This window comes from Pseudophryne corroboree, chromosome 2 (genome assembly GCF_028390025.1).
Source record: "Pseudophryne corroboree isolate aPseCor3 chromosome 2, aPseCor3.hap2, whole genome shotgun sequence".
Classification (NCBI taxonomy): domain Eukaryota; kingdom Metazoa; phylum Chordata; class Amphibia; order Anura; family Myobatrachidae; genus Pseudophryne; species Pseudophryne corroboree.
Genome location: NC_086445.1, coordinates 1,025,058,232 through 1,025,076,044, shown reverse-complemented (window position 1 = coordinate 1,025,076,044; position 17,813 = coordinate 1,025,058,232). Strand labels below are relative to the sequence as shown.

The window sequence follows — 17,813 nt, the reverse complement described above, 5'->3', positions numbered from 1 at the left end:
TGCAAACAGTGGTTTGTGGGCAGTAAATGGCCATGAGCCCTGTCCAGCTATGATTCCTGGTCAGTGTGCACTTTTCATGTCCTGTAGCCTCTGGAGGCACCTAGTACTAGAGGGGCTGGTATACAGACTGGTGGGTACGTAACAGAGTTATGTCACACTTCAGACACAGCCAAAATGAGCCACTCTGGGGGCAAATCAATTGTTTACTGGGCGCACAAATGGCACTGATCGCACCCAAATGGGACACTTTCACATTCTGCTTGCAGAAAAGTCGGAATCAGCAGCATGCATGCCCATACGTACGGCAGCACAAATTGAATTGTTGCTGGCGGGCATCCGTTAAACAATTGTAGCGCCCCCTCTGACTGATAATATAAAGACTTGACAGAAAAGCATGTTGGGAGTTTAAAGGGAATAAGCAAATACAATATGCCCTGCAGCTGCACTATATTTAATTCTGTGAAGAAAAAGGACTCCAAGAAATTACTTATTTGGTAATATGAGGGTAGTCAATTAGAGGCAATTTAATGCGATTGCCATTTTAGCAGCAAAAACTGACTTTTCGCGATTATATGCGCGCTCCGACGATTCACCCAAATCATATGCAAATTAGCGAAGGTGGGATTGCCGCACAAATTGGTGTCGAAAGTAAAAAATTAGTAAATCTATCCGTACCCCCCAAAACAGCAAAACTAACATAGTGTAACACTAGATAAGTTTATTATTTGTTATAATAAAAGTATTTCTGGTACTTTAAATGGCTGTTATATGCATTTTTATTTTTTTTTATGTTAAAAAAAAAAATAAGAATTTACTTACCGATAATTCTATTTCTCATAGTCCGTAGTGGATGCTGGGGACTCCGTAAGGACCATGGGGAATAGCGGCTCCGCAGGAGACTGGGCACATCTAAAGAAAGCTTTAGGACAAACTGGTGTGCACTGGCTCCTCCCCCTATGACCCTCCTCCAAGCCTCAGTTAGGATACTGTGCCCGGACGAGCGTACACAATAAGGAAGGATTTTGAATCCCGGGTAAGACTCATACTAGCCACACCAATCACACCGTATAACTTGTGATCTGAACCCAGTTAACAGTATGATAACAGAGGAGCCTCTGAAAAGATGGCTCCCAACAATAATAACCCGATTTTTGTAACAATAACTATGTACAAATATTGCAGACAATCCGCACTTGGGATGGGCGCCCAGCATCCACTACGGACTATGAGAAATAGAATTATCGGTAAGTAAATTCTTATTTTCTCTAACGTCCTAAGTGGATGCTGGGGACTCCGTAAGGACCATGGGGATTATACCAAAGCTCCCAAACGGGCGGGAGAGTGCGGATGACTCTGCAGCACCGAATGAGAGAACTCCAGGTCCTCCTCAGCCAGGGTATCAAATTTGTAGAATTTAGCAAACGTGTTTGCCCCTGACCAAGTGGCTGCTCGGCAAAGTTGTAAAGCCGAGACCCCTCGGGCAGCCGCCCAAGATGAGCCCACTTTCCTTGTGGAACGGGCTTTTACAGATTTTAGCTGTGGCAGGCCTGCCACAGAATGTGCAAGCTGAATTGTACTACAAATCCAACGAGCAATAGTCTGCTTAGAAGCAGGAGCACCCAGCTTGTTGGGTGCATACAGGATAAACAGCGAGTCAGATTTCCTGACTCCAGCCGTCCTGGAAACATATTTTCAGGGCCCTGACAACATCCAGCAACTTGGATTCCTCCAAGTCCCTAGTAGCCGCAGGCACCACAATAGGTTGGTTCAGGTGAAAACGCTGGAACCACCTTAGGGAGAAACTGAGGACGAGTCCTCAATTCCGCCCTGTCCGAATGGAAAATCAGATAAGGGCTTTTACAGGATAAAGCCGCCAATTCTGACACGCGCCTGGCCCAGGCCAGGGCCAACAGCATGACCACTTTCCATGTGAGATATTTTAACTCCACAGATTTAAGTGGTTCAAACCAATGTGACTTTTGGAACCCAAACTACATTGAGATCCCAAATTGCCACTGGAGGCACAAAAGGAGGCTGTATATGCAGTACCCCTTTTACAAACGTCTAAACTTCAGGGACTGAAGCTAGTTCTTTTTTGGAAGAAAATTGACAGGGCCGAAATCTGAACCTTAATGGACCCCAATTTCAGGCCCATAGACACTCCTGTTTGCAGGAAATGTAGGAATCGACCCAGTTGAATTTCCTCCGTCGGGCCTTACTGGGCTCGCACTACGCAACATATTTTCGCCAATTGCGGTGATAATGTTTTTGCGGTTACATCCTTCCTGGCTTTAGATCAGGATATGGATGACTTCATCCGGAATGCCTTTTTTCCTTCAGGATCCGGTGTTCAACCGGCATGCCGTCAAACGCAGCCGCGGTAAGTCTTGGAACAGACAGGGTCCTTGCTGGAGCAGGTCCCTTCTTAGAGGTAGAGGCCACGGATCCTCCGTGAGCATCTCTTGAAGTTCCGGTTACCAAGTCCTTCTTGGCCAATCCGGAGCCACGAATATAGTGCTTTCTCCTCTCCATCTTATCAATCTCAGTACCTTGGGTATGAGAGGCAGAGGAGGGAACACATACACTGACTGGTACACCCACGGTGTTACCAGAGCGTCTACAACTATTGCCTGAGGGTCTCTTGACCTGGTGCAATACCTGACGAGTTTTTTAATCATGTGGACGACTTCTGGGTGAAGTCCCCACTCTCCCGGGTGGAGGTCGTGCTGAGGAAGTCTGCTTCCCAGTTGTCCACTCCCGGAATGAATACTGTTGACAGTGCTATCACATGATTTTCCGCCCAGCGAAGAATCCCTGCAGCTTCTGCCATTGCCCTCCTGCTTCTTGTGCCACCCTGTCTGTTTACGTGGGTGACTGCCATGATGTTGTCCGACTGGATCAACACCGGCTGACCTTGAAGCAGAGGTCTTGCTAAGCTTAGAGCATTGTAAATGGCCCTTAGCTTCAGGATATTTATGTGAAGTGATGTATCCAGGCTTGACCCTAAGCCCTGGATATTCCTTCCCTGTGTGACTGCTCCCCAGCCTCGCAGGCTGGCATCCGTGGTCACCAGGACCCAGTCCTGAATGCCGAATCTGCGGCCCTCTAGAAGATGAGCACTCTGCAACCACCACAGGATGGATACCCTTGTCCTTGGTGACAGGGTTATCCGCTGATGCATCTGAAAATGCGACCCGGACCATTTGTCCAGTAGGTTCCACTGGAAAGTTCTTGCGTGGAATCTAACGAATGGGATTGCTTCGTAGGAAGCCACCATTTTTACCCAGAACCCTTGTGCATTGATGCACTGAGACTTGGTTCGGTTTTAGGAGGTTCCTGACTAGCTCGGATAACTCCCTGGCTTTCTCTTCCGGGAGAAACACCTTTTTTCTGGACTGTGTCCAGGAACATCCCTAGGAAACAGAAGACAAGTCGTCGGAACCAGCTGCGATTTTGGAATATTGAGAATCCAATCGTGCTGCCGCAACACTACCTGAGATAGTGCTACACCGACTTCCAACTGTTCCCTGGATCTTACCCTTATCAGGGAATCGTCCAAGTAAGGGATAACTAAAATTTCCTTCCTTCGAAGGGATATCATTTCGGCCATTACCTTGGTAAAGACCCGGGGTGCCGTGGACCATCCCTACGGCAGCGTCTGAACTGATAGTGACAGTTCTGTACCATAACCTGAGGTACCCTTGGTGAGAAGGGTAAATTTTGACATGAAGGTAAGCATCCTTGATGTCCCGAGACATCATGTAGTCCCCTTCTTCCAGGTTCGCAATCACTGCTCTGAGTGACTCAATCTTGAATTTGAACCTCTGTATGTAAGTGTTCAAAGATTTTAGATTTTAGATTTAGAATCGGTCTCACCGAGCCGTCTGGCTTCGGTACCACAATAGTGTGGAATAATACCCCGTTCCCTGTTGCAGGAGGGGTACCTTGATTATCACCTGCTGGGAATACAGCTTGTGAATGGCTTCCAAAACTGCCTCCCTGTCAGAGGGAGACGTCGGGGAAGCCGACTTTTGGAAACGGCGAGGGGGAGACGTCTCGAATTCCAATATGTACCCTTGAGATATTACCTGAAGGATCCAGGGGTCTACTTGCGAGTGAGCCCACTGCGCACTGAAATTCATTGAGAACGGGCCCCCACCGTGCCTGAGCTTGTAAGGCCCTAGCGTCATACTGAGGGCTTTGCAGAGGCGGGAAAGGGTTTCTGTTCCTGGGAACTGGGTAATCTCTTCAGCCTTTTTCCTCTCCCTCTGTCACGAGCAGAAAAGAGGAACCTTTTGTCCGCTTGCCAACAAAGGACTGCGCCTGATAATACGGCGTCTTATTTTGAGAGGCGACCTGGGGTACAAACGTGGATTTCCCAGTTGTTGCCGTGGCCACCAGGTCTAAAAGACCGACCCCAAATGTCCCCTTTCAAAGGCAATACTTCCAAATGCCGTTTGGAATCCGCATCACCTGACCATTTTACTGGTAGAATTGGACAACGCACTTATACTTGATGCCAGTCGGCAAATATTCCGCTGTGCATCATGCATATATAGAAATGCATCTTTTAAATGCTCTATAGGCAATAATATACTATCCTTATCTAGGATATCAATATTTCCAGTCAGGGAATCCGACCATGCCAACCCAGCACTGCACCTCCAGGCTGAGGCGATTGCTGGTCGCAGTATAACACCAGTATGTGTGTGAATACATTTTTGGATACCCTCCTGCTTTCTATCAGCAGGATCCTTAAGGGCGGCCATCTCATGAGAGGGTAGAGCCCTTGTTCTTACAAGCGTGTGAGCGCCTTATCCCCCCCTAGGGGGTGTTTCCCAACGCACCTTAACCTCTGGCGGGAAAGGGTATACAGCCAATACTTTTTAAGAAATTATCAATTGTTATCGGGGGGAAACCCACGCATCATCACACACCTCATTTTATTTCTCAGATTCAGGAAAACTACAGGTAGTTTTTCCCTCACCGAACATAATACCCCTTTTTGGTGGTACTCGTATTATCAGAAATGTATAAAACATTTTCCATTGTCTCAATCATGTAACGTGTGGCCCTACTGGAAATCACGGTTGTCTCTTCACCGTCGACACAGGAGTCAGTATCCGTGTCGGCGTCTGTATCTGCCATCTGAGGTAACGGGCGCTTTAGAGCCCCTGACGGCCTATGAGACGTCTGGACAGGCACAAGCTGAGTAGCCGGCTGTCTCATGTCAACCACTGTTTTTTTATATAGAGCTGACACTGTCACGTAATTTTCAACAGTACATCCACTCAGGTGTCGACCCCCTAGGTGGTGACATCACTGTTACAGACACTCTGCTCCGTCTCCACATCATTTTTCTCCTCATACATGTCGACACAAACGTACCGACACACAGCACACACACAGGGAATGCTCTGATAGAGGACAGGACCCCACTAGCCCTTTGGGGAGACAGAGGGAGAGTATGCCAGCACACACCAGAGCGCTATATATATATATATATATACAGGGATAACCTTATATAAGTGTTTTTCCCCTTATAGCTGCTGTATGTTTTAATACTGCGCCTAATTAGTGCCCCCCTCTCTTTTTTTAACCCTTTCTGTAGTGTAGTGACTGCAGGGAAGAGCCAGGGAGCTTCCCTCCAACTGAGCTGTGAGGGAAAATGGCGCCAGTGTGCTGAGGAGATAGGCTCCGCCCCCTTTTCGGCGGCCTTATCTCCCGTTTTTCTGTATATTCTGGCAGGGGTTAAATGCATCCATATAGCCCAGGAGCTATATGTGATGTATTTTTTGCCATGTAAGGTATTTTTATCATGTTTTATTGCGTCTCAGGGCGCCCCCCCCAGCGCCCTGCACCCTCAGTGACCGGAGTATGAAGTGTGCTGAGAGCAATGGCGCACAGCTGCAGTGCTGTGCGCTACCTTATTGAAGACAGGAACGTCTTCTGCCGCCGATTTTTCCGGACCTCTTCGCTCTTCTGGCTCTGTAAGGGGGCCGGCGGCGCGGCTCCGGGACCCATCCAGGCTGGGCCTGTGATCGTCCCTCTGGAGCTAATGTCCAGTAGCCAAGAAGCCCAATCCACTCTGCACGCAGGTGAGTTCGCTTCTTCTCCCCTTAGTCCCTCGATGCAGTGAGCCTGTTGCCAGCAGGTCTCACTGAAAATAACAAACAAACCTAAACTAAAACTTTCACTAAGAAGCTCAGGAGAGCCCCTAGTGTGCACCCTTCTCGTCGGGCACAGAAATCTAACTGAGGCTTGGAGGAGGGTCATAGGGGGAGGAGCCAGTGCACACCAGTTAGTCCTAAAGCTTTCTTTAGATGTGCCCAGTCTCCTGCGGAGCCGCTATTCCCCATGGTCCTTACGGAGTCCCCAGCATCCACTTAGGACGTTAGAGAAAAAAAAAGATAGAAAGCTAGTTTTTTTCAGAAAATTAAGTGCTAAAATTAAACTAGGGGTACAAGTATATTTATGTCACTTTAAGGGAAACAGACCAATTACTCCCACCTGCAAGTCTAGCCCAATTTCCATCATTTTTGCACTTTTCACCCCAAAAATTACGTAATTATTGGGCAATTAAAAGTAATTTATAAAATTTAAGTGCCTAATTAGTTATTCAGGGGGTTGTCCCAGGGGTAGAGAACCAAGGTGGTCATTCCGAGTTGTTCGCTCGGTAATTTTCTTCGCATCGCAGCGATTTTCCGCTAACTGCGCATGCGCAATGTTCGCACTGCGACTGCGCCAAGTAAATTTGCTATGCAGTTAGGTATTTTACTCACGGCATTACGAGGTTTTTTCTTCGTTCTGGTGATCGTAATGTGATTGACAGGAAGTGGGTGTTTCTGGGCGGAAACTGGACGTTTTATGGGAGTGTTTGAAAAAACGCTACCGTTTCTGGGAAAAACGCGGGAGTGGCTGGAGAAACGGAGGAGTGTCTGGGCGAACGCTGGGTGTGTTTGTGACGTCAAACCAGGAACGACAAGCACTGAACTGATCGCACTGGAAGAGTAAGTCTCGAGCTACTCAGAAACTGCACAGAGAAGTCTTTTCGCAATATTGCGAATCCTTCGTTCGCAAATTTGATAAGCTAAGATTCACTCCCAGTAGGCGGCGGCTTAGCGTGTGCAAAGCTGCTAAAAGCAGCTTGCGAGCGAACAACTCGGAATGAGGGCCCAAATCCTGACTTTAACTTAAAATAGGGATTTTCCACAAGTTTATCACCTGCTCAGAGTTGGTGAATTGAAAATTGCGGTAAAATTACTGCGAAACCGTTTTTGTGGACAATTGAATAGGCATTTGGCAGATTTACCACGATTCGCAGTAATTTTGTGTCTTTTTACTATAGGTTCAATATATGGCTTACCGCTGTGCCATAGTAGTTAAAATCAAATTGACACAATTTTATTCAAACTTCTCGGAGGCTGCACAGATTGGTGCAAAGGAAAAGTGGCAAGTCACTTTGCACCTGTCACAAACCAGGAGGTCAATTCAATTCTGCGTGTCATGAATAGCGCCAAGAATTGGCTCCCGGTGCTATTAAATTCAGTGTAATGTGCCGCTCGTCGAGTGGATTTCTTCTCGCTCCCCTCTGGGGGTGCGAGCAGAAATCCGGCAATAGTGCTGTTTACAGGGCGTAGCACGCCAGATACAGCATCGTGTCCGCCACTTAATTTGGAGAATGCCGCTTCTCGCGACAAAACACCCTGTTTAGTCCGTGAGAACCAGCTTTCTCCGACGTACAAGCATGCTGAATTAAATAGCACTGGGAGGGAGATTATTTCTGGCGCTATTCAATCCTCGCAGAATTAAATTAACCCCCCTTTTTGTTTTTTTTGCATGCAGTATACCAGCTGCTGGTTTTGCATGTAGTCAATAAATGCTGGACAGCTTTATTTTTACCCTGCAATTTAGATTTCAGTTTGGACATGCCCCACCCAAATCTGAATCTCACTGCACATCTTGCATCTGCCCCTCCTGCAATGCAGAATGGTTTTACCAAAGTGTACAGCAATTAGTTTCTTTTTGTTGCTCATCTCTCAACTCAGTGCCCAGATCTGTAACATTTTTACCGATTACTGTCAGATTACAGCCACACAAAAATTCCTGTCTCTGGCTATAAATCGACAGGTGACGTCAGAGGCTTCAGAGTCCCATGAGACGGCCTCTATCCTGGCATAGCAGATCGGACGGCATAACGAAGCATTAGGACTGCAGACAGCGTCCATGCAACACACATGTACTGTAGAGTGGTTTCATTCTCTGACAGATGATAGACTACGTGAAACTGATCGGGCAGAGTGCTGGATTTCTTGGCAAAGTGTCCAGGATGCTACTAGCACCCGCTGAATTGTTCAGCTATGTTTTCATTAATACCTTATCAACCCTCAAAATGGTTAACTCCACTAAGGACAGAAAGGGTGAAAGCAATTCAGTGTGACGGACGCTATGTGCCGTTCCAGAATGCCTACTGGCATCTCATGATTCCAGCCCTACCATATATCGCCAATATGTGTCTGGCACATTGCGTTGAATTGTATTTTTTTTTTTTTTAATGCTGCGAGAATAAATATGAAAAACAAACACTCATTGTCAGAAATAGGTCTACTGTGATTTAAATGACACTTTTTACGCTAGCAAACTGACTTTTTGCGAATGTATGTGCGCTCACCCAAATCATATGCAAATTAGCATAGATGGGATTGCCGCAAAAACTGGTGCCAAAAGTAAAAAATTAGTAAAACTGTCCGTACCCCCCAAAAAAACAAAACTAACATCGAATAACACTATAAGTTTATTATTTGGTATAATAAAAAGTATTTCTGGTACTTTAAATGGCTGTTATATGCATTTAATTTAATTTTTTAAACAATTTTTAAATAATTATAGAAAGCTATTTTTTTTCAGGGAAATAACTGCCAAAATTAAACTAGGGGTACAAGTATATATTTACGTCATTTTAGGGGATTTTAAAAATAAATAAAAAAAAGGTGAAACAGACCGATTACTCCCATCTGCAAGTCTACCCCAACTTCCATCATTTTGCACTTTTTCACCCCAAAAATGACATGTCATTATTGGCCAATTAAAAATAATTAAGACTTTTAAGTGCCTATTTAGTCATTCAGGGGGTTGTCGCAGGGGTTCAGAACCAAATCCCGATTCTTTTTTTCCACTTAAAATAGGGATTTTCCACAAGTTTATCACCTGCTGAGAGTTGGTGAATTGAAATTTGCAGTAAAATTACTGTGAAAACATTTTTGTGGACAACTGAATAGGCATTGGCAGATTTAAATGACACTTGTTACGCTAACAACATAGGTACAGAAACATAAATCAACCACCCAGCATTGAAAATATTCACACGTAATGCAATTGTGGATGCTCCCTGCAAACGGACATTGAACTGTAACCTAATGCAGCTATGTACCCACAGATAGCACAGATCTCAGCGATAGCACCGACCCCCTTACCCCACCCCCAACCTATCATGGGCACTTATGGGGTAGGTATAGTAGGAGCATACGATCCATCTGAATTGGGGATCCACTCTGCATACGGACAACATAGACTAGGATGTAGCTCTTCGTACACTCACCAATACATCCATACCCTTACATGCATCCACATTATTGCCTTGTAGTTGCCACCCCGGAACAGCCATTTGATGGATGGAGAGAAAAGATGGCATGCGCCCGACTGGGAATCGCTCATACCTCTGTATAGCTGCTGTGGAGCTTGCGCAATTTGCCAAAAAAAAGGTTACATGTGACTCAAAATCAGGCCTTGTATGAATAAACATTGTACAGTATATGGATTAAAGAAAACGGTATCCGGACTCCATGTCGACAACAAAAAGGTCGACACACCTTAGGTCGACACCAATTGGTCGACACACCTTAGGTCGCCATGGACAAAATGTCGACAGGGACAAGGTCGACATGAGTTTTTCACAATTTTTTTTCTTTTTTTTTGGAACCTTTTCATACATAACGATCCACGTGGACTACGATTGGAACGGTAATCTGTGCCGAGCGAAGCGGAGCAAAGGCACCATGCCCGAAGCATGGCGAGCGAAGCGAGCCATGCGAGTGGACGCGGTGCACTAATTGGGGTTCCCAGTCACTCTACGAAGAAAATGACACCAAAAAAACATAAAAAACTCATGTCGACCTTTTGTCCATGTCGACCTAAGGTGTGTCGACCAATTGGCGTCGACCTTTTTGTTGTCAACCTGGAGTCCCAGACCCAAAGAAAACACAAAACAAAGCCCATAGACCCATTGTATGCACTAAGCTTGAACCCTCCCCAGACAAGAAGCATATAGGAGCAGTTATTTCCATCTCATTAGGATGGGTAACAAGGAAGACAAGGCGACACATGTAAACACAGGCGCTGTCACCTGCAAAGCATTGCAGTGGATTCCGTGGGGGCAGCTGGTACATAAGAAAACTGTTGGCGCCAAGATGATTTTCCTCTAAAATCGATAAGTTTAACAGTAAGAAGCAGCAAATGAAGCGTTCTACGGGAGAGATAAAGTGCAGAGTCCGGGCTCAGCATCGCTCAATGGATGTTCCCGGGCTCCATGAGTGCACCCCTGTGCCCCCAGCAGCCATCTGAGAAGGAACCTGGGAGTAAGAGATGCATGTCTGATCTCTTTACAAGCTTCATTCTGGGTTCTTATGAAGTGGTAAAGGTTTCCAAGCTAATAAATTCTACCACTGCATGATAACTTATACAGACAGCCTCTAAAGAGATACACAGACACAGAACGAGAGGGCAACAATGGTAACACACACGGCAATGGGCGGCCGCTAATGATTTTGTCATCTTGGTGTAAATGCTTCATGCACACAGAGAGCACTAAGTGTGCAATACACATAAGTTACTGTAATAGGTATGAGCAAGCAGTCAGCAACATGCAGAGCTCCCTCCCATCTATGAATGAGGAACGTCTGCTGTATATTAATGGAACATAAAGGTGTATCATAGTGTGGATGCGCCCATGAGTCACTATGTGACTTTAGCAGCAGCAGCAGCACCTCTTCTCCACCTGGTGCCAGCAGCTGCAGACACAGACGCTCGTACACATTATATCACCAGAGGTACATGGGGCATTCTGTAGGTGTCACCTTCCCCCGTGTAATGCACCGTACTGCTCCCTGGCCAGCAGTGTCCCTGGATGAGGGGCACAGGGGGCTCTAACCTTGTACAATATATAGATACTCACAGCCTCCACCGCCTGTGTCCCTTCTTACTCCCATTTCTTTAACCCCTTCCCTACATTCTCTTACAATCCGTCTCACCCACCACTCTCCCTCCATATGCACTGGAGATGGGGGCCACAACTATATGCTGTGAATTACTGTGTATGGAGCACGGGAGCCAGAGCAGATGGGCAGGGAGGGGAGGTCAGCACGCAGCGCCTGCTGTAATTACTATACATGAGAGAGGGGGAGCAGTGCTGCTACTGCACACTCATATGTATATTCATATCACCTGGTGTCCTCAGCGCTGCCCCGACCCCCACTAACTACCCTCCTGCTGTGAGATCCAGACCCCCTCACTACCCCCATATCCCCTGCCAGCTCCTAGACACAGAGCATGATAATCCCCCCCCCCCCACCACTAACACCCCATAGAGAAGGGAACCTACCTTCGCCACTTCCCCTCTTACTACTGGAGACCTTACTCCTCCATTAACCCCCCCAATGCTGGAACTCTACCACCACAATCCTCCAACCTTGCTGCTGAGGCCCTACAACTCCTCGCCTTGCTGGATCCCCATGACCACCATTCACCCCCCCCTACCCCCACTGCTGGTGTTCCACCAACCCCATTTACCCCACCACCTCCAACCGCGGGAGCATTACCCCCCCTATTTATCCCCCCTCCCCACATTTAGAGCCTTACCTCCTATATAATATCCCCACCCACCTTCACCACATAGAACACAGCATTATTAACCCCTGGACTATTTCATTCATCCAAATGAACCTTAATAGCAGAATGTAGCCGCATTAACCCTATCAGCGCTGTGGCCTGTTATACATAATATACATCTACTTGCCCCGGTATCCGGATGTTAGGTCGACATGACTAAGGTCGGCAGTCATTATGTCGACATGGAAAAAGTGCGACACGGGAGAGGGCAACACATGAAAAGGTCGGCATAAGTTTTTTTACAATGGGGGTCATTCCGAGTTGTTCGCTCGCAAGCTGCTTTTAGCAGCTTTGCACACGCTAAGCCGCCGCCTACTGGGAGTGAATCTTAGCTTATCAAAATTGCGAATGAAAGATTCGCAATATTGCGATAAGACATCTCTGTGCAGTTTCTGAGTAACTCGAGACTTACTCGGCATCTGCGATCAGTTCAGTGCTTGTCGTTCCTGGTTTGACGTCACAAACACACCCAGCGTTCGCCCAGACACTCCTCCGTTTCTCCAGCCACTCCCGCGTTTTTCCCAGAAACGGTAGCGTTTTTTCACACACTCCCATAAAACGGCCAGTTTCCGCCCAGAAACACCCACTTCCTGTCAATCACATTACGATCACCAGAACGAAGAAAAAAACGTGAGTAAAATTCCTAACTGCATAGCAAATTTACTTGGCGCAGTGCGGACATTGCGCATGCGCACTAAGCGGAAAATCGCTGCGATGCGAAGAAATTTACCGAGCGAACAACTCAAAATGACCCCCCATGTCTTTTCTTTTCCAATTTTTTCATACTTTACCATCCACGTGGACTACGAATAGTAACCTGTGCTGAACAGAGCGGAGCGGGGCACCTTGCCCGCAGCGCAAGGGGATGTGGTGCACTAAATGGGGTCCCTGGTCACTTTACTGAGTAAACACAGAAAAAAAAATAAACACAAAAAACTCATGTCGACCTTTTCATGTGTCGACCAAGTGCCTATTGACCTTTCGTTGAGGACCTAATGACTGTCGACCTTTCTCAGAACAATCCTATGATCCATGAACACCTGCCCCAACCTGGTTTATTGCTCACTGAGTTGCCACAGGTGCGAGAAACAATTGAATTAAAGCCCGATAATGATACATCAAACGTCCAACAGAGTACAATATATAGTAAAAAAAAATATATATATATACACATATTTTTTACACTAGATAAGCCCCACTTTGGATGAAAGTTATGTCTCACTGTGTCAGGCTATTCTTGAATACCAGTCACCCTAGATATTAAAGGCCAGTATAGGGTTAACAGCTCCTGAATTCACATGTATAATGGTATTTATTGAATACGTTCCTGGACTTATACTGGACTGTTACAGCTGCATTCTGAAACGCCCTGTGTATTGGAATAAACATGACATACTACGACTGCTAAAAGTTTGTCCAAAGCTTCTGGAAGATCACAGCTTCTATTCCTTCTCCTAGTGGGCACAGTGGGTGCCTCATTGTAATTATTGGTTGTCAGTCTCCACCAACAAAGCAAAAAGCGAACCTATTATTTTCCTAATAAGAGCATAAGCAGAGTTCCAAGGTCATTCCAAATGGCCAAAGTGTCATCCATCCTCGTTAGGCACAGCGACAGCGACATACATTACTATTAAACACAGACACACGCCAGACACATATTGGACAGGGTGGTGATAAAGCAATTATATAATGCAGTAGTTATTATTCAAAGGCTATTTGTCCACAGCACATATTACCCACTATTCTGCGTAATGTGTATGACGAGCAGCAATTCTCCTTGTATCAGGAAAAAAACAACACATACCTTTATTTACAATATAAGCAACTACCAGCTACAAATACATATTCATTGTAACATTAACACATAATACAATAATAGCTTGTGAATTTTGATGAAACTATATTCATAGAGGTTAATACACAAATACACGCAATTACCCAGTCTACACTAGTATCTTAGATTGTACCCGTGTTAGATTGCAACACTGTTTCTAAAATCACTGAGAATAACCAATTTTCAGGAAAGCCATTTTATTTAATACACTATAATAGAAACACAGCTGAACGTATTACCCCCATGGTGATTGTGACCAAGATAGTGGAGCGTATGCATTTTATTCAACTATAATCCTGTATATCAAACCGATCGCCCTTTACAGACTCGGACAGTAGCCAGTGGTCACTAGACACATGAAACCGATATCTGTCATATGACGGAGTCAAGGGACAATTATGTCAGTCTGCGCACAGGCCTAGGCCAGAGTATCGGGAGAAAATAGATGTATGTATTTGCAACGCTGCCGACTAAGAAACCCAACATGGCAAAATAGGAGACACTCATGTTACAGAATACAAGGCGCACTTGTTTTATTACGGGGAGTACATAGAAGTTAGAGGAGGACGGGGATGAAAGAGTCTGCTAATGAAATGATTACCTCTGTATTACATTCACCTCACATCAAAGCATGCCAGACCTCAAACTGCACTGGGCTTAACAGAGGAAAACCTCCCCTATACAGTGATAAAGTAAAAAAAATTTGTAAGAAAAAAAAAAAAGAATTAAATTATATATATATATATATATATATATATATATATATATATATATATATACACACACACATTTTCTTGACTGCAGAAACCTAACTGCTGCGTTGTACCTTACCATGTAATAGCTACACACACTGCTTTGTTTTCAGGTTGCAGAGATAACGTGACAAAAATGGTCCCCCGTGCCCCCTGACCCCTGGCTTCTGGCAGAAATACACTTCTTTGTCCCTGTGATTTCACACGACAATACAGTACCTATTAATTACACCAGCCATTTATGGAGGTAGGGAAAGGCTGGGAGCACGCACAGGCCTTGAAATGTGATTTTTATTTTTTTTTGCTTATACAGGTTGCTACACGTTCCCCCCCTCCTGACTGTCATCCATGCGGCTAAGCTTTGTTATAATGCACTGGTTGCTGTAACTGGGAACGCCCCACAGGAGAGGGTGGGAGGGGGAGACCGGGCTACTTTAGGTGATTCAAAAATAAATAAAAAAGGACTTGAATCCATTTACCTTCAGCCATTCTAAAGGGCCGTCGGTTACAGATAAAACTGAACGCTTGTATCAGCCCAAAGCACATCCCCTCAGAGAGCAGTTCCTCTGCCCCCAGCAGCTCTGGGAGTTTTCAAGAGACTCCGTGTCCCTTTAAAAAGTATGCTAAACCCAGAGCACAGAAATGAATATGTAAAATAAGGAGTACCAGGGGGTGGAAATCAGGGCTTTAAACACAGAGGAATACAGCTACATACAGACTGATTTGTAATGCTCTATGGCACATTTATTAATACTTAAAACTATAGTTTATACATTTCCTTAAAATATTTTTCTTTGCTCGACCGTGGGATTAGGACGCAGTATGTTTAATACCAAACTAATTGTTTAGCATGTATTTATAGATAAAATACATAATAATTTTTACAGATCTGGAAACTGTCACCAACTTCTGTGCACTGCGAGCTGAAATGCTGCCGGTGACACTGCCAATGTCACACCCCCCCCCCCCCCCCCCCAAGCAGCTCCCAGGCAGCATACACATCATTTTTATTTTTAATACATAGTCATACAGTATATCCACGTAACAGGGCGCTGCTGACAGCCACTAACACACACACCTATGAATGGCCAGCAGAATGGTACAGCATAAAGGTGCAACCGCATTATTACTATTATCATAATTATTATTAATAGGGTAACCTAGTGCTCCAACCACACACACAAACCGCGGCCCTCTCTCACCTCAGGGCAGCTACCTGGACACTCCGGCCCGTCCATGTAAGACACAGACAATATATATATCTTTAAACAAAGCCACAATAAATAAAAAGAAACAAAAATCTGTATTAAAAAAACTGTTTTATGCAATGAATAAAACTGAATAACCATGTCTTCAAATCATAAAATAAAGATGGAGAAGAGCAGAGAAGAATGTAGAATTACATCTCCAGGGCTGTACCCCGATAATACAGGTGTGCACCCCGCTATAAAACAGGGAGACTAATATAATAATGCAATAAGTCAATATATTAACAATAAAAATAAAAAATAGTGAGGGGCAATAAATGAGTGGGTCTAATGCGAATAATAAGGGGGTCGATAGGTGCTCACTATAATAATACATTGATGGATGGTGGGGTAAATAATGATAGGGGGCAGATAGATCATGAACATACAAATGATAATGAGAGCTTTGGGGCTCATTGGACTTGGCTAGTATAATAATAATAATAATAATAATAATAATAATGGGGCAGATTGTTGTTGGCTATATTAATAAAATTCATGGAAATATTATAATATCAGTCATAATGGCAACACATGGGAATAATAATAATAATAATAATAATAATATTATTATTAATAATAGGGCTGAGGGGCAGATGGGTGCTTTTTATAATAAGGATGATGGATGAGGGCATAATGAGGATAACAGGGGCAGATGGATGGTGGGGTAACAGTACTACTAGTAATAACAATATTAATAAGATGGCTGAGTAATAATACTACTGCTACTAAAATGCTGGAATAATAACAACAAGGGCAGATGAATGGTGGGGTAATAATAATAGTAATAATACTGGATAATAGTAATAATGCTGGGTGAGGAAACAGCACTAATACTACCACCCCGTGTGACCGGGTAATAGTGATGGGTGAGGGGGGTATATAATAGTAATAATCCAGGAGCCGCTCTCATTGTTCAGGGCGGGCAGCCCCGTTGCACCTGAGGAGAGCCCGGAGGGGCCCCGTGGGCCCTCGCCCCCTGACTGGCCGGGCAGCTCCCCCCGTCTGCAGCGGGCTGGGTGAGGGCTGTTGCCCGCTGCCAGCCTCCTCTGCCTTCTATAGCTACCCGGAATCCGGTGTATTTGCCTCACACCCGCCCCCCACCCGCGGTAATTATAATAATCCGGAGTACTAATAAATTATGCTAAGTGGCGGCGCGTGTATGAATATGAATATGTAAAACGCGGTAATGATTACCTGCTGCAGCCGCCGCCGCCGGACTCTCATCCTGACTCGCTGCTCCTCCGTCCGCCATTTTGAATATTTTAACCAAAATCGCCCGGCCGCTGGCCCCACCCCCTCCCCCGCGCCGCCCCCCCCTCCTTCGCTGCTGCTGCTGCTGCTGAGGGAGGGTGTGTTTTTTTCTCTACTTTCAATCGTCGCTCTTTATTTAAAAGCGACACAGCGACCACGGCTGCTCGCTCCTCCTCCTCCGCTGTCAGTCACTCGCTGCAGGTGCCTGGTACTCTAGTAGGGGGTGTGACGTCACCGGGGAGGGCTGGCCCTGGCGCGCATGCGCGGAGAGCAGGGCAGGTGGCTCTGCTGCTATTGCTGCTGCTGCTCTAGTGACTGCTATATAGTTAGAATGAATAAGATGGGGATGGTGGGGTTAGGTATCCTGTAGTGTGGAACTACAGGTGTCAGCATGCCCTCACAGCAGAGAGTGGGACCTGTAGCCCCCCCTACCCATGGCAGCCTGCTTAGCTCTGGGATGGTGCCATGCAGTCAGTTCATGTCAGCACATGAAAGTCTGCTTTTTAGAGAATAGGGTTTGCACACTGGTTGTGTGCTTGTGTATAATAGGCATTGTGGGTGCATTGTCAGGTCTTAGAATAGGATTGTGTGCACATGAGGCTGGAGAAACTGTCAGGTTTCCTGTGTAGGATGGGCTGATGCTGCTTTTTAAAACTTACTTTCTAATTGCAATCAGTTGGAAAACCAGTTTTGAATAGTTATGCTTGTCTAGGGATACTTTGTGAGGTGATAGTTGCATCCTGTCCTTCATTCTCATGGACCAGGCTTGATAGATTTGGGCGC

The 17,813-nt window shown here is 45.6% G+C and overlaps 1 protein-coding gene across 6 annotated transcripts in view; it reads right to left on the bottom strand.

Moving 5' to 3' along the window:
- The window catches only part of POU2F1 (POU class 2 homeobox 1), a 231,352-nt gene extending 214,298 nt beyond the window's left edge, over positions 1-17,054 (bottom strand). For all 6 annotated transcript variants that reach the window (XM_063956745.1, XM_063956739.1, XM_063956741.1 and 3 more), the window contains exon 1: positions 16,974-17,054. In XM_063956745.1, the coding sequence (XP_063812815.1) occupies positions 16,974-17,031 (58 nt within the window). In that variant the 5' untranslated portion in view covers positions 17,032-17,054. The remainder of the gene's footprint in view (positions 1-16,973) is intronic.
- Between the last annotated feature and the right edge of the window lie 759 nt (positions 17,055-17,813).